The sequence below is a fragment of the Prenolepis imparis genome, unplaced genomic scaffold (assembly GCF_030444845.1).
Source record: "Prenolepis imparis isolate NDT839.2.m4 unplaced genomic scaffold, iyPreImpa1.0 SCAF_15, whole genome shotgun sequence".
NCBI lineage: Eukaryota > Metazoa > Arthropoda > Insecta > Hymenoptera > Formicidae > Prenolepis > Prenolepis imparis.
Window position 1 is genome coordinate 7,682,302 of NW_028141173.1, and position 27,772 is coordinate 7,710,073.

The 27,772-nt window shown below is 39.6% G+C and overlaps 3 protein-coding genes and 1 pseudogene across 3 annotated transcripts; 1 reads left to right on the forward strand and 3 right to left on the reverse strand.

Moving 5' to 3' along the window:
- Positions 1-5,220: 5,220 nt before the first annotated feature.
- LOC145946251 (uncharacterized) lies at positions 5,221-5,988 on the reverse strand. Its single transcript, XM_083055777.1, has one exon. It carries the CDS (start codon positions 5,986-5,988, stop codon positions 5,221-5,223), a length of 768 nt encoding a protein of 255 aa, XP_082911903.1.
- Positions 5,989-8,334: 2,346 nt separating this feature from the next.
- LOC145945881 (uncharacterized) lies at positions 8,335-9,348 on the reverse strand (annotated as a pseudogene).
- Positions 9,349-12,265: 2,917 nt separating this feature from the next.
- LOC145946252 (uncharacterized) lies at positions 12,266-13,858 on the forward strand. Its single transcript, XM_083055778.1, has 4 exons — positions 12,266-12,614; positions 12,733-12,873; positions 12,957-13,224; positions 13,334-13,858. Exons 1-4 carry the CDS (start codon positions 12,412-12,414, stop codon positions 13,856-13,858), a joined length of 1,137 nt encoding a protein of 378 aa, XP_082911904.1. The 5' UTR covers positions 12,266-12,411.
- Positions 13,859-14,838: 980 nt separating this feature from the next.
- LOC145946179 (uncharacterized) lies at positions 14,839-16,046 on the reverse strand. Its single transcript, XM_083055680.1, has 3 exons — positions 15,514-16,046; positions 14,972-15,429; positions 14,839-14,876 (listed from the first exon to the last, which is right to left on the reverse strand). Exons 1-3 carry the CDS (start codon positions 15,854-15,856, stop codon positions 14,874-14,876), a joined length of 804 nt encoding a protein of 267 aa, XP_082911806.1. The 5' UTR covers positions 15,857-16,046; the 3' UTR covers positions 14,839-14,873.
- Positions 16,047-27,772: the final 11,726 nt, after the last annotated feature.

Consider the following 27,772-nt stretch of genomic DNA (forward strand, 5'->3'; position numbering starts at 1 on the left):
TAATATATATATATATATATATATATTTGAATTGTTCGTACCTCTATAATTGTCTTCGTGAGTATGGTGAGGGAAGTAGGGAAGGTTTACACGGCAGTTATGCGGGAAATCCAATGGAGAGAAGGAGAGTGCGGTGCTCTTGCTGCAATTACGCAGGGAACCCGCAAGATCAGGGGTTCTCGCTGCAATTAAGCAGGGAACCAGCGAAATCAGAGGCTCGCACTGCAGTTATGCAGGAACCCGACGGAGATAAGGAGAGACCGTGAGGCGCACGCTGCAATTATGCAGGAATCTGACGAGGACAAGGAGAGACCGTGAGGCGCACGCTGCAATTATGCAGGAACCTGACGAGGACAAGGAGAGACCGTGAGGCGCACGCTGCAATTATGCAGAAACCTAACGGAGATAAGGAGAGAAGAGGTTTATGGTAGCTAGCGAGGAAATTTTAAGGGAAGTAGATGCGAACTTGTTAGATAATAAATCCGAAAGTGTGATTTATCCAAGAACTCTTTTAAGCGATCTGATATAAAATACGTTCAGAAGGGACTTACTTCTTATGGGGTGCGCTGATGGAATATTCGAAAAACGGAGTTGCGTCGAGTCAAGCGCCTCAAGGTGGAGATCTGGCTTGTACTGTATTCGGTTTCGTGAACTCACTATTGTTCATTGTCGCTGTCGCACTCACTCTCTGTTTTTATTCACACACAAAACGAGCGTCGAAATCTGCGTTCGAGCGAGGCCGAATTTTTAAATGAATTGTGTTCGAAAAGTCCGAAAAGGTCTAATGCTAAGACTCCATATATGCGGCGGACTCCGGCAAATGCTGCGGTGACCAATCAGGAGCCAGGCGCAAGTCGGATTCCGGCAAGCGCCGGCATGCCGCACCGCACTTGCGTTGAGATCAAAATATTTTAATTTTTCCGCACTACCGCACGTCATTCGGTTAAAGTCGAGAACCATCAGTGATTTTTGGTATTAGCAGTGAAGGAACATAGCTTTTGTTAGGTTATATTGTACAAAACAAACATGGAATTCAACGATGAAAATCCAAGTATGGAATATAATTCCGAGGACGTTAATGAACTTATAATTCATTACGTTAGAAGCCGCCCGCAATTATGGAATTTTAGAGACAAACAATATAGAGACAACGGTTTAAAAAAAAAATTGTGGTGTGAAGTGGCGCAGGAACTTAATGTGACTGGTATGTATTGTTTGAAAAACATTTCTAGCATCTCTATAAAAAAATTTATAGTGTTAACAATAATAAAATTATGATGAATTTGAACAGATGAATTTGTGAAGAACCGATGGAGAAATCTTCGAGATCGGTATATAAAAGAGAAAAAAAAATCTGTAACAAAAAGTGGGCAAGCAGCTGTTAATTTTTCTCCGTGGCCACTTATGGCAAGCTTGAATTTTTTATCAGATTAAAAGTTACAGAATAGGCCCCTTAATTTTATATTTATTATTATTATTTTATGTCCACTATTGTCACTTGAATTAAATGTTTATATAAATAAGATATAAATTCTATATTAAATAAAATATAATAAATTATTAGTATAATTAGTAAATTAATATTATTAGTAAAATTAATATTGAATGTTCATATATTAAAATTAAACCATTAATGTCAATAACAAATAATTATACATTTTAAAAAGGAAAAATTATTTATTTATTTATTTTAGATTATACAATCTATAAATGTATACCACAGTATGATTATTTTATTTGAAAACATTCGCATCTTCGATTTCCGTATGTGGCGTGGCGCTAAACTCTGCCGCGTATATAGAGTCGCCTTTCCGCATGCGTTTGCCGGAGTCCGCCTAGTCCGCTGCATATATGGAGTCTTAGCATAAGTATGAGGCCCGGATAAGTCGTGTGCGGAAAATTATGCTCAAGAGTCCGGAGTAAAATCTGCTCTCCCGAGGGATATCGCGGGTATATCAACCTTCTTGCTCCTCCTCTCCATTGGTTTATTAACATTTCCTGACGAATAGGAAATTTTTCAATGACGCCCTTTGGGTCCCGGAGACGTCTCTTTTAATTTTACAATTACTACGATTGGTTAGGGCTTTTGTTTAGGGCTCTAGGTTTCGACCAATGGAGAATTTGTTGTAGTCAAGTGAGGTTGATATTTTTATTACCCTCTCGAATTTATCTCAGGCAGATATCGCGTAACGACGATCTGTCAGGCGAGAATTGTTTAGGTTCGGTTATCGTTGTTAGTCTTTCTTCTAACGTAACGATTCTTTACTATTATTATTAGATTATCTTGGCATATTTTTTCTTAGCCTATCAGATCGTAGTTTATGTGTGCGTCTGCGATATTTCGAATATCGCCTTGCGTTCTCCGAAAGAAAAGAATCGTGGAGTCCACAGGACGTAACAATTTAATAAATTTAAGAAATTAATAAGTTAATGAGAATATATATATTGTTACGTCCGTGTTACGTCCGTATTACGTTACGTCCCTGAATCTGTCTACGAACATCGAGTCTTCTGTGAGATCAAGGAACATCGCGTTGTCAAGGGCGAAAAGTTTTAATCAATTTAATAATTATCGTTATTTTCGCGGAACTTCCCTCGGCACGATCTCTCGGAGCATTCGGGCGCTCGAGCGTGCGGGTTAAATTATTGAATTCTATATAACCGGAATGGGCGCCAGGCACGGGAGCCGTGCCGCTACTCCCTGGGACTCCGCGACGCGGTAGCCGCGTCCGTCTCGAATCCGGCACGCCCGATCCAATACCCGCCAAGAGATCGCGACGATCCAAGGCGCGGCAGCTCGGCCGACAGCAGGGGTTCGGTTTGCGACAGCGCAAGAAGGAGAATAACGGGGCGACTTAGATGGGTTTTCATGAGTATATTTGCGTAAACAAAAGAAAGTAATAAATAAGAAAGCGTATTAACGACATAGTATGAATAAAAACCAGAACAATATAAATTCAATATATGGTATTAAGACAAACGGACATTCGGTCGACAGAGGAGACCGTTGAATATAATTTGACAGAATAATATGATCCGAGTCACATCGAAATTTTCGCATACGGATGTCGTCGTATTAGAAATATGCGGAAGTCGCTCGCGCCGCCCGAAATTCGATACTATGAACGTACGGTCGCGCGCCGGGACATCAACGTACCCGCGCCGCGCACGTGATCCGCTCCTTCGTGGCTACCCGCGTGAGTATCGAATCCGGGACTTCTCGCTCGCGCCGATTACAACCGAACGGAGGGTCAGGTCCTTTTCGTATACCGCCCTTCGCTCATTATAAGATAACAAGTAACAAAATACCCGCGCTAAATACGACTTTACGAGCTCACCGATCTTATGAATTATACCCGACAGCTAACGAGAAACGTATAATCGCGATACACAAAATGAATCGGACAAAATTTTCTATCGCAGAGCTCGGACTGTGGGCTCGCCGAAAAGAGAGATTTTCGCGTAATAAGGGGTTCGAGCGAGTCGTCCTCCGGTGGCCGTCACACAAGGCCTCCCGAGAATCTATGACGTGGCGTCGGCCGCCATTTCGGCAATTATTTCGGCAACTACTTCGACTCGGCTCTATTTCGCCGGTGCGACTCGCTCGAACAATCTACCTTCTGAATGGGTCGGGGATGGCGACGACGTCTCACCAGCTTCGTCCTCCGCGACGTCACTCTCGCTTTGACCTCTATCTGCGCGTTTGTTTTCTCGTCGACAGGACCTCTGCTCACTCGCGCGTCTTGCCCGACAGTGACGAGTGGAAGTCTCGCCGGAGACACGCTGGCGCCGTATCGCCGAACTAGGCCGCTCGGGGCACTCCCGTAATCAGGGCCGTGAGGCGGCCCGGAGGATCCCCGTGGTCGTTGTGGCGGCTCATCGCTTCCGCGTTCTTTTCTTTCCGGGGTCGTTTCTCCATTCCCGTAGGATACGGGCGGGAAAATCTTGCGGCAGCTTACGGGGGCCCGATTCTGGCCGCCTCGGACACCGGATGTCGTCCGCCGCGAGTCCTCAATCGATCGTGGATCGCATCCGGGTCCGGGCGCCGGGCATGCCATCGGGTCCCTTGCCGTAACTCCGTGGCGGGGCTCCTGCGCACTTCTCGCGCGGAGTGGCCTTCCCCTTTTCCTCAGCTCTCGATCCCTAGAGAAGAGGAGATGGATATCAATTTTACGCGGCATCTACTGTCCCGAAAAGTATTTACAGTCATGATAGTTTAATAGCGGTCTCACCGAGCGTGTTCCGTAAGGCGTGGCCTCCCCTCGTCCTGTTTCTTTCCTTTTGCCGCTTTTCCTCCGGATGAGATGTCGTCGCTTCTCCCTCGACCTTCGCTAATTTCGCCAACAGCTGCCGCAGCAATCGCAACAGCTACGGCAGCACGCAATCGCAACGCGCAGCGGCGGAATCGCGTCCGATTCCGCGCTCGAATCGCTCTCTCTCTTTCTTATCTTAGAGAGAGCAGAGGTCCCAAAATCATCCCCCCCGGTCGGGTCTCGCGACCCTTGTGACGGACAATTTCACCAAATGAAAACTGTCACGTCACAATATATATATATGATTTTATGATTTTAGTTCTTTGGATGGGTGCGTGGTAAAGATAAGAATTTATGCAACGTATATATATGGTCAAGTTAAAGTTCGTATATTCTCGCAATTTACAGTTCACATATATATATATCATCGCTCGCACGTCCGCACGCGACAACCGTCGATAGTCGAGTCTCTAATCTTTTTCTCAAGGTTAATACTTCGGTTATATGTATATCGAGTCTCGATTCGCGTCTTTGTTTCTTGTCTCGTTCGTTGTGTTCGTTACGTATTTACTTTTCTCGCGTCTCGATCCTTGTTCGTGTATATGTGTGTGTCTGTATGTGTATGAGTGTTTTTGATTAATTTTCGGTTAAGTATGTGTCGATGTAATCGCCACAGTACTCCCCCGCCAGTGCTATACCGATAGCACGATACAAGCGCGGATACCGCACCAACGCGAGTCCGATATGCACGACTTCGCAGCGATTATTTAAAAGACGAAAGGTGTAATGAAACCATCTTGAGTCAAGCCGGTGTACACAATACCAAATAATAAAAAAAAAACAAATATATATATATATATAACCCGATTCGTGCCTTAATACGTGCGCTGTATGTATACGCGTGTCAATCGTGATCGAAAAATTTTTTTTTTTTTTCTTTCTTTCTGTGTGTGTGTGTGTCCCGGCGTCACAGGCCCGCCTGAAGACGGTCCGGAAACCGGACTCTTCTTCCCGCTCTCGTTATCGTTTCGCCCCGTCGGGGCGGCGGCCTCGTGTCCCCGCATGCTCTCCGTCGATCGACCTCATCGTCTCGGCTCTGCGTCGTCGACTCTGCCGGGCCGCTGTCCCCTGTATCGCACTCTGAAACGAGATATGCTGGCTTTAAGCGGTCTATCGAAACCGCCTTGTTTTTGCCGTGCATGCACACGACAAAAACCTTCTCGCTGCGGCTGACGACCGCGTACGGTCCCTCGTACGGCGCCTGCAGCATCGTCTTTCGCCCGTCGTGTCGCACGAACACCCGCTCGGCCGTCGCCAAGTCTTTGTAGACGAACGGTCGCCGCTCCCCGTGTCGGGTCCCATCCACTGGTCGCAGCCTCTCAAAATGCTCGCGCAGCGTTCCGACCAAGTCGGCGGCGTCGTCCTCGTCGTCCGTCGGTCGCCGACCCAGGAACTGCCCCGGGATCCTCAATGTTTGGCCGTATACTAACTCGGCCGTGGTCGCTCGCACGTCGTCCTTCCATGCTGCTCGGATCCCGAGCAAAACGATCGGCAGCACCTCGGTCCAGCGGCTGTTCTGCTGGCACTTGATCGCCGCCTTGAGCTGGCGATGGAACCGCTCGACCATCCCGTTCGCCTGCGGGTGGTATGCCGTCGTCCTCACATGTTGCGCTCCCGTGAGCTCGCTCAGCCATCGGAAGAGGCCGGACTCAAACTGGCGTCTCTGGTCCGTCATCCTGGAATTCGAAGGGGTGCCCCGAATCGGCAGATCCATCCTTCATAAAATGCTCTCGCGACCGTCTCCGCCTCCTGGTCTCGTAATGGGAACGCCTCCGGCCATCGTGTGAAACGGTCCACACACGTGAGACAATATCGCTTGCCCTCCGAGACTGGCATCACGATGATGTCCAGATGGACATGCTCGAATCTGCTGAATGGAGTCGCAAATTTCCCTAGCGGTGCCGAAACATGTCGCGACATTTTGGACCGCTGACAGGGCACACACGAACGAGCCCAGCTGTGGCAGTCAACGTTCATCGACGGCCAAACGTAGCGCTGTGCCACGAGTTTGCCCGTCGCCTTTATTCCTGGGTGTGCCAGATTATATACTAGATCGAATGCGGCCCGACGAAAAGGCCTTGTCAAAAACGGTCGTGGCGTTGGCGTTGCTGTGTCACAGTACACTTCTATCCCGCTTCCGGGGATCTCCACCTTGCTGAGCTTCAGCCCGGACTCTCGCTGCAAGTACCTCTCGAGCTCCTCGTCACTCCCCTGCGACTCTGCCAGCGCGGCGTAATCCATGGGAGAACGGAGCTCCTCGATCCTCGACAGTGCGTCAGCCACGACATTCTCCTCACTCGTCACGTGCCGAATGTCGGTGGTAAATTGTCCGATATAGTCCAAGTGGCGAAACTGGCGCGGCGTACTCTTCTCGGATTTCTGTCGAAAAGCGTAAATTATCGGCTTGTGATCCGTATATATCGCGAACGTGCGCGCCTCCAGCATGTACCAAAAATTCTTAACCGCCAGGTATATCGCTAACAGCTCTCTATCGAAAGCGCTGTATTTCGATTCGGCTGGGCTTAGCTTTTTCGAGAAAAAAGCCAGCGGTTCCCAGCCGTCGCTGCCTCGCTGTTGTAAGGTCGCGCCGATGCTCTGTTCGGACGCGTCGGTAAACAGAGCGAGCTCCGCGTTCATCCTGGGGTGCCTCAAAAGAGCGGCTTGGGCCAAACTTTCCTTTGATGCTTCGAATATCCGTTGAGTCTGCGACGTCCACGATACCGGTGTCTTGCCCTTAACGTTGCCGCGCAGGAGGTCATTCAGTGGCGCTAAAATCTCGGCGGCTTTTGGCAGGAATCTTCGGTAAAAATTTACCATGCCTAAGTATCTCCGGAGATCTTTTGCTGTCTTCGGCATCTGAATCGCGAGGATCGTCTCCACTCGCGCCGGCAGCGGCCGAGTTCCCCGTCGGAAACTTCGTATCCGAGGAACTCCACCTTTGGTTGGCCGAATACGCATTTTGCGAGGTTGATTATTACTCCGTATTCTCGCAGACGCTCAAATAACGCTCGCAGGTGATCGCGATGTTCTTCCTCCGATGACGACGCGACGAGGATGTCATCTATGTATGCGTAGCAAAATTCGAAGTCGCGCAGAACCTCGTCTATAAATCGTTGGAACGTCTGCGCCGCGTTACGTAAGCCGAATGACATGTACGGAAATTCGTACATGCCGAACGGTGTGGTGATCGCCGTCTTCGGGATGTCCCTCTCCGCCACCGAAATCTGGTGATATGCCCGGACTAAATCCAACGTGGTAAAAATTTTCTTCCCGCTGAGGGCTTGCGCGAAGTCCTGAATATGTCGCACCGGGTAACGATCCGGGATCGTCCGCGCATTCAGTGCCCTATAATCCCCGCAGGGCCGCCACTCTTCGCCCTTCTTTGGCACCATGTGCAAGGGAGCCGACCAACAGCTCTTCGAAGGTCGCGCGATCCCGGCCTCCACCATCTTGCGAAACTCTTTCTTCGCGGCCGCCAACCGATCCGGAGCGAGTCTCCGCGGCCCTGGCGTAGTCTCAATATAATGCCGCGTAGCATGAATCGTGACCCCCGGATGCCCGTCCGGTCTCGCGATATCCGAGTACTGCTCTAACAACCGGTGGTACTGGGTTTCTCCCGTGATCGTTTTTACACTGGGTGTATCGCATCGGATGCAACGCCCGTGCGCAGTCAAGCTCGTCACCTGGTCGACGAGACGAGAACCGCGCAAATCCACGAGGAGCCCGTAATGCGCGAGAAAATCGGCGCCGATTATCGGTCTTGAGACGTCTGCAATCACAAACCGCCACGAGAACGCCCGCCGCAATCCAAAATTCAATGTCATCGTCTCGGTTCCGTAAGTAAATATCGGTGTGCCGTTAGCGGCCGAAAGTTCGTAGGTCGATCTCTGTCGTGGCCCTCGAACCATCTTCCGAGGATACACGCAGAGATCCGCGCCCGTGTCAACCAAAAAAATCACTTTTGTATTCGCGTCGGTCACAAACAGGCGTCGCGTACCGTGGCCTGAGTCGCTCGCCGCCACTAGCGACCGGCCCCCGCGTTTCCCTGCTGCTGCATCGAGCAAGGCGCCCTGCACTGTCGGGTATCCGGCCCGAATTGCCAGTGATACCAGCATACTCCACTGGCCGGCTTCCCGATCGCGCACGCGGGCGCGAACGCGAACGCGAACGCGGATGCGAACGACGTCGGTCGTCATCGCGATCTCCTTGGAATCGATCACTGCCGATCGCCTCGATCGACTTGCGAATCGCCGTCAACTGCTCCGTCATCTCTTGCTGCATCGCCAACCGCATCTGCGCCAGCCGCATCTCCATTCTCGCCTCCAATGAAGCAGGGTCACCCGTGCCTTGACCCCGAGGCGCCGCAAATCTGGTCGCCTCCGCCACCTGGAATATCGGCGCCCGGGTCGCCTCGACTATCGCGTCCGCGATATCCGCCAATTGTTCGGGCGTATCTGCCGTGCGCGTTATTAAGTGCGGCTGAATATAAGCCGGCAGCCGACTCAACCAGACCGTTCGCAATACCTGGTCGCCAACTACGTTTCCGGCGAGACTACGAAGGTGCCGTAAAAATTGCGATGGCTTTCGGTCGCCGATCTCTTCGTGCTCGAGGAACCTCCGGGTCTTATGCTCCTGCGATAAACTCAGTCGTTTAACTAGTTCAGATTTTAGTGTTTCATACGCGCGTTTCGCAGGCGGATTCATTATAATGTCGCGCACTTCGATCGTGTAACGCGGTCCGATGGCTGTCAACGCGTAACCGAATTTCGTTGCGTCGACCGTGATCCCGGCGGCTTGGAAGCTCCGGTCGACAATACTAAACCAGAGTTCAGAATCCGACGGCGTGAACTCCGGCATCCGCATGCCCACGCGGCTCACCTCGGGGACAGGCAAAAAGAAACCTGATGGCTGCTCAAATCCTGCCGGCTGCATCCCGAGCGGGTGCGGCTGCACTCCGTGGAGTAGCGGCTGCTCGAGCGCTCGTGCTTCGTGCTCCACACGCGGTGCGGTCACCGTCATCCCTTGTCACAACCATGACACTCTGTCTCCACGCACTCGATCGCGAACTTTTTCAAATTCGTCCGAACGTATTGTCAAAAATAAAAAAAATCAATGCACGATCACGTCGGGGTCACCACTTTAGTTCTTTGGATGGGTGCATGGTAAAGATAAGAATTTATGCAACGTATATATATGGTCAAGTTAAAGTTCGTATATTCTCGCAATTTACAGTTCACATATATATATCATCGCTCGCATGTCCGCACGCGACAACCGTCGATAGTCGAGTCTCTAATCTTTTTCTCAAGGTTAATACTTCGGTTATATGTAGATCGAGTCTTTGTTTTCTTGTCTCGTCCGTTGTGTTCGTTACGTATTTACTTTTCTCGCGTCTCGATCCTTGTTCGTGTATATGTGTGTGTCTGTATGTGTATGAGTGTTTTTGATTAATTTTCGGTTAAGTATGTGTCGATGTAATCGCCACATGATTATAAATATTAGTAAATGATTAATGATATATAATAATTATACATGATTTAATAAAATTATTCATTATTAATAAAGCAACCAAAATATGTTAGAGCATATTTTTTTAAATTTGATTAATAAAGAAATAGATTACATATAAATTTATTTCGGAAGAAACTATGCATTTTAAACCCTATATGTAACAGCATATTTTTGCATATTTTAGTCGTAAGTACTTATTTTTGCATATTTTAGCTATAAGTGCATATATTTTTGCTTATTTTACTTTTTATATATATTATAATAAATAATAAAAAATAATAATATATATATTTATTATAATTATAATAATTATATAATGTAAATGATAAAATATTTATTTATTTTACATTTTACATTATTTTCTGATCTAGATTCACGTTTAGTTTTTTCTGATATTTTATTATATATAACATTTTCAGAAAAATTTTCATATAACATTCAGAAAAATTTTATTATATATAACATTCATTTCTTTTTTATTTCAATAAATAAATCACAGGGACAAACTTTTGACAAAATTGCAATAGATCTTCGAAAAGATATTTTCAGTCATGGACAACTGTATGTCGCATTTTCACGAGTTCGTTCCTGGGATTCATTGAAAATTTATTTAAATGATGATATGTCTAAAAAAATAAAAAACTACGTTTATAAAGAAATACTTAATTAATAAAACATAACAAACGAATATAAGTGATATATAATTATGTTATAATGATGCAAAAAAAAGATAACAAAGTAAATATAAATTTAAAAAATTGTTTTAAATGTATAATTTAATTAAAAATTAATAATTATCTTATCATATCATTTTAATTACATCTAGAATGAGTGATATATAATATTATTAATATTACTATTATTATTATTATTATTATTATTATTATTATTATTATTATTATCTAAGTAATGCTCGAAGAAGGTGCGCGCGTTAGCGCGCGCTGCGTGCTAGTCCCTATTTAAAAAAGGCATGTTATTGACATTGTTGTCGCTTTTCCGCGATGCTGATTGGTTGTCTCGTTCGCGCGCTTACTTCATTCGTTCGTGCGACTTGCTTCATTCGTTTAATTTGACAGTTTGACAGTTTGACGGTTTTACATGTCACAATTCAGAAAACGAAGAAAGAAGAAAGAAAAAGGTATGTAAAAATTAAATTTATTAAATTATAATTTATTATAGTTTATTAAATTATAATTAGTCGCTCGCGAAAAGTTACGCGCCGAACGCCAACCGGGGGTTGACGCCGAGTCGACCGATTATCCGACGAGAATTGCCGGAATAGAAAGAGTTCGAGGCGATCGACTACTACGAGTATGTGAGTACACGTGATAATATACGCGCGTGATGTCTCCTACGCCGTCGATCTCAACCGGAGCGAACCAAAGTCCGAGAGTCCGAGGATCCGTGAGAATGTCGAATGTCTCGTGACGTGAAAATGTTTGACGGTTCGGTATCGCGAAACGAGTCCTCGGATTCCAGTTCCAGATAAACGAGTTATTTCCTAAAAATCTAATCGAGAGATGCAAATAATGTAAGGATGGTCAGGATGGTCGAAGTATTGACCATAAAATAAATAAATTATAATTATATATTATTAAAAAATAATAAAAATAAAAGTATGAAAAAACTATGGCCATCTTACCCGAGTTTGAACATGAAATATATGTATAGTCAACTGTTCTATAATACTATGGCCATCTTTTCTCTAAAAGTCAGAAAGATTGCCAATGCTCATGTTTTAATATTTTGTGATAATATAAAATTTCTATTAAGTATTTATTGTTTAATTTCGATAGTATTACGTACTTTAATCTTCAATGAAGTAATGTGCCAAATATTATTTAAAAAATAATAAAAATAAAAGTATGTTTTTTGCATTTTGAAAAACTAATGGCCATCTTACCCGAGTTTACCCTATTGTTTTTTTATTATTACTTATATATAAAGTCTTATTTTAAATATTTATTTATAAGGCTATACGGCCTCTTATGTCGGTCAGACCAGCAGACAGTTGAGAACACGCATTAAGGAGCACAGAAATCACATAAAAAGAAACACCGCGCAAAAATCCGTGATCACGGACCACAGGCTGAATAACCACGAATTTGATTGGGATAACGTTGAGATCTTGGATGAGGAACCGTTTCTAAGAAAGAGACTTGTATCAGAGATGCTGTTTATCAGGCGCCAGATTAGGGCCTAACCGACAAGAAGACACAGAGTGTCTAAGTCAAGCATATATATCTGTTGTGACAAATATGCTACAAATTTCCTGAAAGACGGCCTTCGTTTAGTTGTTATCGAATTCCTTTATAGAGCCATAAATCAGTTGTAACATTAATTTCCATACATTGTGTGGGTGCGTTCGGGCAGACGCTTTTCGTGCTACGAAACGCTAACGCTAATACAGCCATTCGGGGAGCTATTGTGGCGCTCACATTGCGAGCTCCCCGAACGACTTTTGTAAGCGCTGAACGCGAGATTACGCTGTCTTTTGAGGTTACAGTGCTGTTCATTTTCTATTGAAAATTTTCGCGTTTTTTTAATCAGTCTATTTCCAAGTTAAATCCAGCAATTTTTGGAGGACATGGATAATAATCAGACTGCAATTTTGCGTGGGATTGCAACAATGTTAACTGATTTAATCGATTCCAGTTCATCATCAGAAAGTGAAGATGAAATCGAATATATTATGCACATCAACAGAAGAAAGAAATTGCCAAGACTAGTAAATTATGTGGAAAACATTGTACCTATGTACAGTGATCAACTATTCAAGTCACATTTTAGGTAATTTTTGAAATTTGTATATTTTCTATGTGTATTTCTATGATGTTTTCCATGTTGTATATTTTCCATTATTATTTTCTAAATAATTTATTTATCTTGTTTCTATTTTATGATGCAGAATATCTAGAAGTACATTTGAATATGTACTTATCATTATTGCCCCGAAATTGGAAAGAGTGCATCCAGGATCTGCAATGATTTCTCCTGAAAAACAATTTCTTATCGCAATATGGCGTATGGCAACTCCTGATTCCTATAGGTAAGTGTTGCTTGTGAAATAGATTTTTGGATGTCACAATTGCAGTAGTTCTTGCTTATGATTACTAAATGGTGTCTTTTCAGATCTATATGTGAAAAATTTGATGTTGGTCGAGCTACTGCTCTTAGTGCCACACGAAGAGTGGTAAAGGCTTTATATGATTTGGCACCAACTGTTATAAAATGGCCATCAGGCAATAATGTCGATGAAGTATGGACTGGATTTGAAACTGCCAGTGGTTTCCCAAAAGTTATTGGTGCTATAGATGGTACACACATAAATATTCAAGCGCCTCGTGTTGAACCAGCATCATATGTAAATCGTAAAGGACACCATTCAGTTCAACTGCAGGTATATCATGTTTATCCAGAGATATAAGTATGATAACTCTTTGCGTGTTTAAACTAATATAAATTCTATTATGTAATATGGATTAATATAAGTTCTTTTTCATTTTCAGGCAGTATGTAACCATAAAACACACTTCATCCATTGCTTCGCAGGATATCCAGGATCTGTGCATGACCAACGAGTATTCCGATTATCAGAATTGCAAGAATGGTTGGGAAATCATGAGAAATTTCCCAATGATTGTCACATCCTCGGAGATGCTGCATATAAACTGCATCCAAATATCATTGTTCCCTATCGTGACAATGGACATCTCAGTCCTAGACAAAAAAATTTTAACTTCTGTCATTCCTCTGCCAGAATAACAATTGAAAGAGCATTTGGACTCTTGAAGACGAGATTCCGTAGTTTAAGGACTGTACTTGCAATGGATCGATGCGATTTAATCCCAATATTTATAATTGCATCTTGTGTGATGCATAATATTTGCCTGTTCAGAGGGGATGAGATCGACTTTGATGCAATGGATGAAGTAGAAGATGACAATAATTTTTATCAAGATGTTGCAATTGAACAGGCAGGTGTTGCTAAAAGGGATTTGATTTCAGAAAGACTTCCTATGCGAAATATTTAGTGTATATAGTGTATATAATGTGTATAATGAATATATATATATATATATATATATATATATATAATTTATAGTAATGTATATAATGTGTATGTAATTTATATGTAATATATGTATATAATGGATCTAGTGTATATAATGTATATAGTGTATATAGTAATAGAATTAATGAATAATGTATATAATGTATAGAGTGTATATAGTAATAGAATTAATGATTAAGATTACATTGTAACTATATATATATAAAATCAAGATTCGATCCGATGTCGATAAACATCTATAACAACAATCTAGATCTAAAATCTATCATATTACACATATATAATAATTATAATGTTAAATATAAATAAAATATTGTACATATAATTATAATATATTTATTTCACATTTCTTTTACATATGTAACGTACACAATATAACATAAATTGTATCTTACGTTTTAAAATACTGATTTAAGTATTATATCACAGAAATACTAATTTATATTTCTTAAAATATAATTGATTTGTGTATCACAGAAATAGTAACTTATTTTATAAAATAAAACTGACTTGAGTATCAGAAATATAGGAATATTGACTTATTTTTTAAATAAAGCTTTAATATCATGAGAAATATCAACTTAAATAAAGCTTTAATACAACCAGAAATATTAACTTATTTTTCAAAATAAAATTAACTTAAACATTGTAAGAAAAATATTAAATTATTTCTTAAAATAAAACTGATTTATCAATCGCAACAAAAATATAGACTTCCTTTGTTAAAAGAAAACTATGATTTGAATGTCATAACATAAATATTATCTTATTTAAAATAAAATGCCTTAAATATTATCACAGAAAAATAACTTATTTTTTTTTATAAAATGTAATCTGTGAATGTAAACAAAAAATATTAACTTTTTTTAAAAATAAAATGTTATCTGAATATCATAATAAAATTATTAACTTAATTTTTAAAACACTTTGGTGTATTATTACAAAATTTTGACTCCTGCTCCATAACATGCCGCCTACTAACAAAAATAAAATCAAATTTATTACATAAAATTGAATTTTAAAAGGATTAAACTGAAAATAAAAAATTAAAGTTAACATCTTGAAATAATACCTGTAATTTATCAATTAGCTTATCCATAGCATTTAAAAGTTTGGTCCGTTGATCAATTTTTTGCTGATGACGTTTTTCTTTACTTTCTTCAGCCATCTTTCGAATTTTTATAAATTCTGTAACGTGTGAGCTCTTCCTCTTGCGTGAGCTTGAAGAATCAGAGTCAGAGCCAACGTTGTTGAGTAAAGAAATGTCACTCTCCGTACTAATTTGACCCGAAGAGGAAGCCACAGCAACAGGATTCATAAAAGGTTTTTCTCCTAACAAGGATTCCATAACTTCGGTATAAGCCCAGGCCCGGAGATTATTTCCTGATTTTGAGTTATGATCCTTGATAGACTTGAATGTCCTCTTCATCCCATTGAATTTACTTTGGCATTGTGGGCCAGTAACATCATGTCCATGTTTGCGTAGAACATCACTAATAGATTTCCACATTTGCTTTTGCGACACTTTGCCTTATAGAAAATATAAAATTTATAAGAAAGCCATACGAGAATCATGCATAGATTATTACAATGAATAACATATTATTGTCTTACCTGATACAGTATCTTCCTCTCGTTTCCGATATTCCTCAATGATAAGAAGAATGGTCTGATGTGACAATTTAAAAATCGAATCTTGCTCTGCTTCACGATTTTCGACATCCAAAGTTGAAGCTGTTGATGCTGTTGACACCGTTGATGCCGCTGATGCCGTTGAGGCTATACTTGAGGGCCTTGAGGCCATACTTGAGGTCAAATTTGATGAACTGGACTTATTTTGGTTTACTGTGTTTACTTGTAACACAGAGAAAAGTTTGGAAGCATCTCCTTGTGAGAAATGCGTTGTATAATACAGACCGGTGCCAGCGTCTTGTAAGGTTATTGGTATCTTATCCATTTTTTAAACAAAATATCTATAAAATGTATAATATAATTATAAATATATATATATATATGTATATATATGCGTTTAAAAATTCACTGCTAAAATAAAAAGTCACGTTACAAGGCACAGGTTAGTTGTTATAACATACCTAGAAGAAAAAGCGTCGCACAGCGTTCGGGGAGCTTATTTTGACGCTATGAGTGCTGTAAGCATCTCGTGCTTCACCTCGGAATCGTGAGCACGAGTTAGCACGAGTGATGACGTTGCAATGCACAAACAGTGACGTCATCATTATTTTGTTGGCGCTATGAAAGAGCTCCACGAACGGCCATAGCGCGCTCGTAGCGCTAAAAGTGCGCTGCCCGAACGCACCCTGTATGTTTGAGAGAAGGAGATAGAGAAGGGGGGGAAGCGAGAGGAAAGGGGGACAGGGATAGAGGGAGAGAGACGGAGGGGGGAAGGGAGAGAGGGGGGAGAGAAAGAGAGAGAGAGAGTGGAGAGGGAGAGGGAGAGAGAGAGTGGAGAGGGAGAGGGAGAGAGAGAGAGGGAGAGAAATAAATTCCACACATTGTGTTTGACATTGACTTCGATAACAAGCTATGAGTATGGCGCCATTGTATGGCGCCTTATAAATAGCATCAAACCGAATATCTTCTTCACTCGTGCGTCGGACGCGTCCGCGTACGGTCGTGTGAACGTGCGATGGATGAGTATGTGAGTAAGAGTGAGCCCCCTGTCGGAAATTCCTCACTATACTCTTCATTAGAGTCCACTTTTGAGTACCTCATGACATATTATTTCACTTTGTCTATTTAGTGGGGTATCGATCGGGGGGCTCACGGCTTTTTGCGCTGCGTGCGTCAGTATGTAGAGTCCACATTATAATTTATTGTATTAAATTTACTGAAGAATGTCCAAAAAAAGGACCGAAACGTTTAGATTTAATAAATTTGTTATTCCAACAAGTTAGTATTTGCGTACCTACATCCTACGCGTGGCTCCACATAGCCTCCTTCTGAATTTGTAATTTTTATAAAAGTTTTTATTTTATATTTAAAAAATATATTAATGTTTATATGTTCAATATATAAAAATAAAAAAGCTAAATATGTAAAATTATAAATTTATTTAATTACTTTAACATGAAATATATGTATAGTCAACTGTCCTATAATACTATCCCAGCGAGAAATGATTGGTCGAATCGATGTCGAATAGATGGTCATCTTTTCTCTAAAAGTCAGAAAGATGGTCAATGTTAATTTCGATAGTATTACGTACTTTAATCTTCCATGAAGTAATGTACTAAATGTTATCAAAAAATAATAAAAATAAAAATATCTTTTATGCATTTTAAATAACTATGGCCATCTTACCCGAGTTTACCCTATTGTTTTTTTTTATTACTTATATATAAAGTCTTATTTTAAATAATGCATTGCTATTTTTCAAATATTTTTATATATTTTGCTATTTTTATATATTTTATATTTTAATCTGACACATTTTGACAAACAATATGAAATATCTCGTAATATACTCATTTTTCGGTAATCTTACTTTAATAATTTTCTGTACGGAATAATGAGATAAATTAACTGGTGTAAAAAAAACATATAATTTTGTAAAAATCTATAAAAAGTATGCAAATGTACATTTCAAATTATATATATATTTTTTTAATTAAAAGAGTATGTTTTTCTTGCACCGATTGATTCATCTCATTATTCTGTACAAAAAATTTTTAACGTAAGATTATCGAGAAATAAGTATATTATGAGATATGTGAGATATGTGAAATAGATAGTGTCAAGATAAAACATAAAATATTTCGTAAACTATTCAATTTTCGACTATTCCACTATATCAATGTTTGACGCCACCTATTACAAAGAATCGATTTAAATAAGAAAATTAATTTGGTTTTATTTTAAAGAAAAGTAATTTCGAAATTTAAAAAATGACCTTCACCTGAAATAAGATTATGCTTACGATAAGGGGTCCCCCTTCGAAATTCTATAACTTTAGTATTAAGTTATAGTTCTTTTGCCCACTATTCCTTTGCGCACCGTGCTGGTAGGCACTCCTATCGGCGGGGTGGGTGCGGGAGGGGGGCCCGAAGGCCCCCCTTGCACCCTCCACCCCCCGTGTGTGTGTGTGTGTGTGTGTGTGTGTGTGTGTGTGTGTGTGTGTGTGTGTGTGTGTGTGTGTGTGTGTGTGTGTGTGTGTGTGTGTGTGTGTGTAAATAGAGCATGTGTCGCGCATTTTCGTGTCCAATTGCACGGTGTGCAAACGAACGGTGCGCAAAAGAATTGTGGGCAAAAGAACTGTGCGCAACTTTATGTGTCTAATAGCACGGTGTGCAATTGCAACGTGTGCAATTGTACTGTGCGCAAATGAAGGCTTCTCAATTTATTTTTAATTACGTGTTACACAGAAGAGGGAATTACACGTGCGATCTTGGTATAAATTATTCACACGTTGTGGATTTTAAGTAGCATCTGTTAAGTGCTTGGTAAATTAGTATTTTTCCGCTCTTTAAAATTTATTAAAATAATATTAGAAAACTTTATATTTTTTTAAATTACAATATTTTAAACATAAAAATAAATAAATTATATTTATACATAAATTATTTAAAAAAATTATTATAATAAATAATTATTATAATAAATAATTAATATAATAATCAATATAATTATTATTATAAATTATGTTATATATTATATTATTACTTTTTAATTACATTATTATTAACATAAGGTTATCGTTACAGTTAAAGTTAAAGTTTAAGAAAAAAATGAGGAAGATAAAGAAGAGAGAAATAGGAAGCAGGAAAAAGATAGAGAAGGATGAAAGAGAAAGAAGAGAGAAAAAAAGTATGTATATCAAATTATATTGTGTGAAATATAAATGTGTGACTACTATTAATATTGTTCATGTGTATTGAATAAATATATAATTTTATGTATTTAATAGTATGTATAAAATAATGTTTAATGGTGTGTGTAAAAAGAAAATATTACATATACATATATATATATTTAATTAATATTATATTAATAATATTAATTAAATGTATGTGTGTGTCTCTGTGTGTGTAAATGTATATTTTTTACTACACATTATTAAACACTAATTTATACATACTATTAAACGCATAAAAAAATATATTGATTCAATAAATATGGACAATATCAACAGCATACATATTTATAATATATATATATATATATATATATATAATATATATAGAATGTTACTTAAAAACCGCCCACTAAGTACATAGCGTTATTTCTCCAAAAAATAAATCAAAGAATCCTGAATAGTTTTTTTTCTTTTTTTCTATTCTTTTAATTTTTAATTTATTTTTTGTGACAGTGTGTGTGAACACACATTACCAGACGCACGACTTATTGTCAGCTCAGCGCTGTTTGGCTGTACTTTACGTAATAATTACTCTTTTATTGTGTTATAAAAAAAATTATTCAGGACTTTTCGAATTAATTTTTGGTGAGGAATAACGTTATATACTTAGTGGATTAATGTAATGTTTACTTTACTTTTTATTAATTTCTTTTTTCTCTTTTTTTCAAACCATCAAAATTGATAGCTGATTTTGAAATTGATATTAAAATTATATATTATTATTATTATTATTATTATTATATATTATTATTATTATATATTATTATTATTATTATTATTATTATTGATATTGATATTTTTATATTTAAATTACATTATTCATTAATTATTTATATTATTTATTTATTAAATTATATTTCTTTAAATATAAACTTGAACAATAGCGCGCGCGTAGCGCGCGCTTGTGTTGTCCTAGTAAAATAAAAAAGACTAATATAAAAATACAAATTCGGATATAAAGGACTAATAAGAGCTAATAAGCTAATAAGAGCTCTTTATATTCGAATTTGTATTTATATATCAGAGTTTTTTCGATTTTATTATTTTAAAATAATTCTTATTCCTAATATATTTAATATTAGCAATTAAATATTAGGAATAAGAATTATTTTAAAATATTAAAATCGAAAAAACTCTGATATAAAAATACAAATTCGAGTATAAAGGACTAGTAAGGGCTAATGAACTACTAAGAGTCCTTTATAACCGAACTTGTAATTTTATATTAGAGTTTTTCCGATTTTATTATTTTAAAATAATTCTTATTCCTAATATTTTTCCTATTGTGCGCAGGGCCTTAGTCGCAGCACTCTATGGCCGTTCTTATTTCAAAACCGTCTTAAGTAATGTCTTAAGATGCAAATACGGCTCTGTGATTGGTTAATCACATCTTAAGATTGTACTTAAGACAGTCTTAAATATAAGAACCGACTATGAATACCGGCCTATGAGTACGTTTACACGGCACCCTTAATCAGGTTTAATAACATCCGTAGTTATAAAACTGGCCAATCACAGCCATTTCCCTAAAGAATGGAACGGCTGTGATTGGCCAGTCTTACAACTACGGATGTTATTAAACCCGATTAAGGGTGCCGTGTAAACGTACTCTATGACATATATGTATAGACGAAGCATTCCTATACTTTTATGCGGGGTAGAGACCCTATAGTAAACAGAGATGCGCCAATGATCACGTGATCGTAAAATTTCGCTGATTGGTCAGAGTAAATTGTGTCAAAATAGCCGCTGCCATGTTGAATTTCACATATGTAATTGTAAGGTTATACCTTACTCAGTAGCGCGGACTACGGAAGTAGAGGGCGCGCATAGCGTTTTGTGACGTCACGCTCAGAGTGACGTACCGGCGTCTGATTGGTCGAGGTGGCGCTGGCGTGACCGACCACCTCGGCAAGAACGCGGGATCTTCGTCTTTCGTTTCCGGGACTGCAAACCGGGCGGACGTGTATCCGACGCGGGTCCGCGATCTCGTGGAATACCTTTTGTACCGTTGCCAAAGTTAATTATATAGTTTGATTACACTACGGCTGTCTTGTTTGTCGCGTACCCTGCCTGAAAGCGTATACCACCCCTTCCGCCTTCCTGACACCAGGACTCGTTGAGTTCCCACGAGGTAACCTCGTGAAATATCTCTGAGCCTTACAGCTTCAGAAGTGGGATATAGATACGCAGAAGGGTACGGTACTCGGCGTTGTGAGATTAAAGACTCGTGCATGGTTTTCGGGCATTGTCATTTGGCGTCCGTCTCCGTCGCGTCGGCTTTGCTCGCGAAGTGTTTTCGGTCGCGTTGTGGTTGAGTCGCCATTTTGGCCACGCGCTTTGTCGAGGCACGTTGCCCGTTAACGAGCCGCCATTTTGTTTCGGTGCTACCTCGTGGTGCGTCGTCGGAAGTGAGCAGCCATACTGGTCACATGATCAGCACACATAGCATCCGTTTTGGCGGGCTCGTGGTTGGCGCGGTTAGCCGTCGTGTCTGTTTTTGCCGAACGTATTTCATCGTCAGTGGTTTTTTCGTGGTTCACCATGGTGCCGCCGGACCGTTATTCAACGATGTCGTTGGAGGAGCTCCATGGAGAAGCCCGCATGTTCAAGCTTACGAACATTCCAGAGGATAGGACAAGCTGTATCGAAATGTTGACAGCGCATTTGGAAAAGAACGGTCCCCTGCGCGAGGCGCAACATTCGACCCAGGTTGCTGAAGAAGCAGTGCAGCCAGCACTGTCATCACCAGGTAGCCCGCGGTCAGTACATTCCGATCAGCCTTTCTATACGGTCAGAAGAGGACCGCCTCAGTCGGAGGACTCTTTTAACAACCTCTGTACTGTTTTAACGAATCAACTTAAACTTCAGAATGAATCAATGCAACATCAACAGCAGCTGATGCAACAGCAACAGCAGTGGATGCAACAGATGATGGCCTCACTAGCCATTAGCCAAGGATCGGTGGCTCAACAAGCCCGACCCAATTCAGCTCCTACGGCTGTTGGTTACCAGAACCAGCTTCACGCAAGAGATTTCACAGGAGCTGAGAGTTCCGTTGCTCCAGCAGGCAACGCAGTAAAATTTCTCTCATCGCAGATCCCCACCTTCGGTGCTACAGAAGAGGAGGATATAGAATTATGGATCGAGAAGATCGAAAGCGTTGCTGAGTTATTCAATCTTTCATCGGTGGTGATGCTGGCCGCTGCAGCTACCAAATTATCAAAGTCAGCACGTCATTGGTTTGACCTGAGCTCGGGTGAAGTAAACCGGTCGTGGTTATGCTTCAGGGCTGCCATCGTAGACCGTTTTAAGAAAAAAGTCTTGTACGATGTTGTCAGGAGGAGAGCAGAAGCACGAAAATGGAGCTCCTCCACCGAATCGTTCCAAGATTATTCTATGGATAAGCTGGCTCTTATGAGAAATTTGAAATTAGAAGATGTCGATGCCATCCAGTTATTGATCGGTGGTATCAACGATGTCTACGTCAAGTGTATTGCATCCTCACTACGGGTGGACTCGCTAAATCAGTTCCTTAGAGAGATGCAACATATTACCTCAAATTGTGGTGATGCTTTTAAGAAGTTTGGTCCAGCGAATACCAAGTTTGACAAGTTCATAACTAGAATTAAGGAACATATGTCAAACATCAGACAAAATGAGACAAAACGCTCTGTGGTCACTCAACACATTTTTGAAAACAATCATGAATTTGATTGGGATAATGCGAAGATCATGGATCACGAAACGAATTACTATAAGAGGTTGATCTCAGAAAGCATTTTCATAAAACGACAAAAAAACGGGCTTAATGTGATGAAAGATAGCGAATATCTAGATCCTTCTTACTTTCCGTTACTCGATTCGGTGTAAAAAATAAAAAATAAACAAATAATATTGTGTTCTAATTGCCTCTTAGTCATATACTCGGCATAGATATAAGAATACCACCGCTCGAAATTGATATCATTGTCTGACATACTAAGCTTCGGTCAAGTTAAAAAACATGTTATTCGTATCAATAGTCTTTTTACTTCTGTTTCCGTACTTATATTTTACCAGTTGACATACTCGAAGAAAAATAAGGACTGAGAAAATGTGATCGTACACATGGGTAACATATACACATTAATAGTTTGTAAGATTAATAAGAATTTTTATATATAAAAAATTTTTTTAAATTTGTATACATACTTGTAGATTGAATTGCGGCTGAAGAAGTCATAAGTAGATGCACGAAACGTTCCGCATTAAATAAATTAAGTTACAATATTAGATATTAACATCGTCACTTTATTTATTTATTTCCTGCTCGAGAAAAGGCCTAATATTTATTACTTTTTAATTTATAATTATCGAGCCAATTAATAATTGTATAGATTATAAACACTAGCTATTAATAAAAACTCTATTCCCTTTACAGCTAAAAATAAACTAATAGATATTAATTCTATCATTCACCTCACAAATTCTTTGTGAAGCTGTGGGTCGCCAATCGGAGCTCCTCCCAAGAGCGGCTATCCATTTTTGCCGACAGTCTGCATTTACTGAGAAATTAAATAACCGCGTAACCCTTGTTGCTATTGTTGGTGCACCAATTTGCAGCACAATTCGTTGGCACGATAAGTGTAAATTCTGTGCATAAAAATGCGACAATTAATGCAAAGCATTTAATGAAAAAATAAAAATAATTTATTAAATAAACCAATATAATAAATAGACGTAAAAACAATAATAAAGACGTCAAAATAAAAATGTACTAACCTCTAAAAGAACTGCAATGACAACATTACACATGTGAAATTCAACATGGCAGCGGCTATTTTGACACAATTTACTCTGACCAATCAGCGAAATTTTACGATCATGTGATCATTGGCGCATCTCTGTTTACTATAGGGTCTCTAGTAGACCCCGCATTACTGTAGCAGCGAGTGAAGCCGGAAATTGGCAGAATACGACAGAGTGAGATAGTTGTTTCGACACTCTTCTTTCTCACTCTATCTTTTTGCTGTCATGACAGCTAGAGGGCGGCCATATTCTTTTCTGTACGATAGAGTGAGAAAAAAGAGTGTCAAAACAACAATCTCACTCTGTCGTATTCTGCCAATTTCCGGCTTCACTCTACAGATGGAATGCTTCGTCTATATATATATGTCATTAGCAGCTAGCAGCACTAGTCGATCTGGCTGGGAGTCGACTCACGACCACGGGTGCGATACGTTGCTTTTTCGGAAGGAGATTTCGCGTCCGGGTTTAATGGTGGAGTCGGAGTGCGATTGTTCTTCCTTGATATTGTTCAATTTTATATAAACATTTCTTTAATTCTATAATTATTCTTCTATTGACCACGGTTTACTCTACCGTTATGCATTGTTTGACCTATCGTGCTTTCGCCACGTAGTTTGCCACGTGTCGCAGTTGCCTTTTCGGCCATATTACTTTTCCCTTTGTTCTCTATCCTGTCCTTTGTTCTTTTCTGTGATAATTGACTGTGATCTAGATAGCAATATGGATTGTGAGCCTGTTCCTAATAAAAATAATTCTTTTACCATTTCGGAACAACCTAGATCTAATAATCCAACAAATTCTAATTCGCAGGCTTCAGTGGAGGAGGGAGTAAGACGTATCATCTATGGGAAAAAGAGGCTTTCTGAGGTATCTCATTACGAGACAATTGGTAAAAGGATATCTACGGATCCCCTGGATGCACCTGATTCGCGTCTTATAAATAAGTATTCTCTGGAGTCCAAGCCTCCTTTCCTCGTTCATATGGAACAGCTTCCTATCCGTGCTATATATCAGGTTAAGGCGCCTGATAAAGACTCTGCTATAGAAGGTAACGATAAGAATAATAATAATAATACTTTGAATAATCAGAAATCTAAGTCCGGATCTTATGGAATAATAGCTCTGGGTAAGAGAATATCAAAAAATATAAATTATTTTAACTCTGCTTTCGATTTGAAAACTATTGGTAGAAACAAATTTTCAGTTTCATTTAGTGATAGCAATTCTGCAAATAAATTTGTCGAGTATTTTAATAACATTGCTGCGCAAATTTTTCCGGGAGAAAGATGGATAGCTTATGTCCCTAATTTTAAGGTTATTAGGCAGTATATTATTCGCGGTATTGATGATGACGATACTCCACAGGAAATTATTGATAATCTTCGACCTCCTCCTGAGTGGAGTATTATGTGGACTCCTCCTTTTGAGATCACGAGACTAAAAAGACCTATTCGTCAAAAACATAATGATAATTCTATTACTATTAATTATATTAATTCTGACTCATACATAGTACGCTTTAGATCTTCTGTAGTCCCTCCTAGTGTTATTTATATGGGGAAGAGATTAGTATTGCGTCCTTTTATACAGAGAGTTAAACGTTGTGACAAATGTCAACGATATGGTCACATTTCAAGGTTCTGTCGCGCTTCTGATAACAACGCTGTCTGTGCAAGATGTGGAAAAAATCCTTCGACTCATGGTGAAGGGTCGAAATGTTTAGCCGATAAGCCTTCGTGCATTAATTGTAGTAGACATAAGCTTAGTGATACTGAGCACGAAGCTTCTTCTAGCAAGTGTCCAGTTTTTATTCAGCAAAAGGAAATTAAAAAAATTATGGCATTTCAAAATGTTTCGCAATTCGAGGCTGAGGTTTTGATACGCAATAAAGAGAATAATATTGTAAAACCACCTAGTGTGGATTACGGAGTTCCACTCCCTACTTTTTACGATTTTCTTCCATCTAATTTAACTACTCCTTATAGATCGTCATCATCATCTGGTTTCAATACTTCGATGAGATCATTTTCTGATGTGACTAAGCCTAACCGGGCTGAGAACTCTTGCAGTCAGTCTCCAAAGGATGTTCCTTCGTCTAAAACGAAATCTCCTCCCTCTACTTATAGAAGGGAAAAAAGAGACAATCATGGAATTGTTACCTCCATTAATAAAGGTATCCTCTCTAATCAGTCAATATCATCTAATACTACTTCTAATTTGACAAATTTAAATAAAAATAATAATAGTCTATCCTTTTCTCAGAATCTACCTAGTATATATTCTTCCCCATATTCTGCTATGCAAGTGTCGAGTCCATTAAATTCTAAGTTAAATATTGATTTTTTGAATAAATGGATAGCGGATTATCAGAATAAGCATCAATCGTTGCAAAAGGTAGATAGGGATATTTTGACTGGGATGAGCCAGGCTCTTCTCAGTGGTATCCTTTTTACTTAAATTTCTATATATATTATATTTCTGTTTGTTTTGTTATGACTTGTTTTTCTGTTAATGTTTTGCAGTGGAATTGTCGATCTTTGTTGAGAAGGATTCCTGATCTATTGTATATATTGGAAAAATATAAAATTGGTATAGCTGCTCTTTGTGAAACGAGATTGAGTGATGAGATTTCTCCTCCTTCTTTCGCGAACTATGAAATTTTTTCACGTAATCGTAACAGACAGGGTGGTGGAGTGGCTATCCTGATCGATAGAAAATTTAGATTTTCATTGGTGAATGATGTGTCTTCTAGAAATAAGATTGAGATCATTCTTGGTAGAGTGTGGCTTGGTACGGATAGGCACATCTTTATTTGCTCAGTTTATAGTCCTCCTCGTGGAAACAAGTACCCTTATACGAATTCGGGTGCTTGGCTTGAGATCTTTCAAATTTGTGAGGGTTATTCTCCTATTATTTTATGTGGTGACGTGAATGGTAAGAGTGCTCTTTGGTCCGATCAAGTTCTGGGGCCGGATACTGAGGGTGGGAAATTGGAGGCCGCAATCAATAGTGTGGACCTCTTTTGCCACAACAGGGGTGGTTCTACATGGGCCTCTGCCGATCTTTCGGTGACATCTGCTCTTGACATAACGTTGACTTCCAATTGTATTGCGCATGCTTGTGAGTGGAAGGTTTTGTCTTCCGGTTATGGTAGTGATCATTTTCCTATTATTACTTGGATCAATGACTTCATTTCCGGCTCTGATGTTGATTTTGGTAGGCCTTCCTTTTCTACTGTCGGTGTCGATTGGCATGTATTCCAGGGAGAATGTATTAATTTCACTCAGACTTTTGTAATTAACCCTAGGGATCTCAATAGTACTTATAATAAATTGATTTCTGATCTATATCAAGCTTTATCTAAAGCTGGTGCTGTTCGTCATAACATCAACAATATACGGAAAAAAGCTCCTGCTCCATGGTGGGACGATGAATGCAAAGAGATAATACACAATAAAAATCGAATCTTTAGAGAATTCAAGAGATGTCCATCTTTTTCGAATTTTCAAAAATACTCTGATATTTGTAAGGCGTCATCTAAAGCTTTTTCTAGGAAAAAGAGGGAATCTTTTAGGAATTTTTGTTCTTCTATTAACATTAATACACCTATTTCTAAAGTATGGTCATACATTAGGGCTTTCTCTAATAGGAAAAGCGGTAGGTCCAGTAGTATTGCGGTATCGGAGGTGGAGTTTGTGGCTGCATTTGATAGGTTGGTTCCTCCATTGAATCAACCCTTCTCACAGATGGATGAAGATGCGCTTATTGACTTGCCTTTTAATGGCACAAGATCCAATGCGTCTTTTATGTTGGTTCCCTTCTCTATCGTGGAATATGAAGAAGCTGTTTCTTCTCTAAAGGCTAAGTCATCACCAGGTCCAGATCTTATATCGAATAAGATTATAAAAAAGCTACCTTCGGATACTCATTTATTGATTTTGAAAATCTTCAACATGTTTTATAATAAAGGTATATACCCTAGGCAATGGAGTGAGTATTACACTATATTCATTCCTAAACCTGGGAATAAAGGTGCTCTAAGACCGATATCACTTGCTAATAATCTTCATAAATTATTTGAAAAACTTATTCATAAAAGACTTGAATGGTGGGCTGAGAATAACCACATAATACAGGAGTTTCAGTACGGATTCAGAAGAGGTCTGTCCTGTATGGATAACATATCAATTCTTATTACTAATATTCATC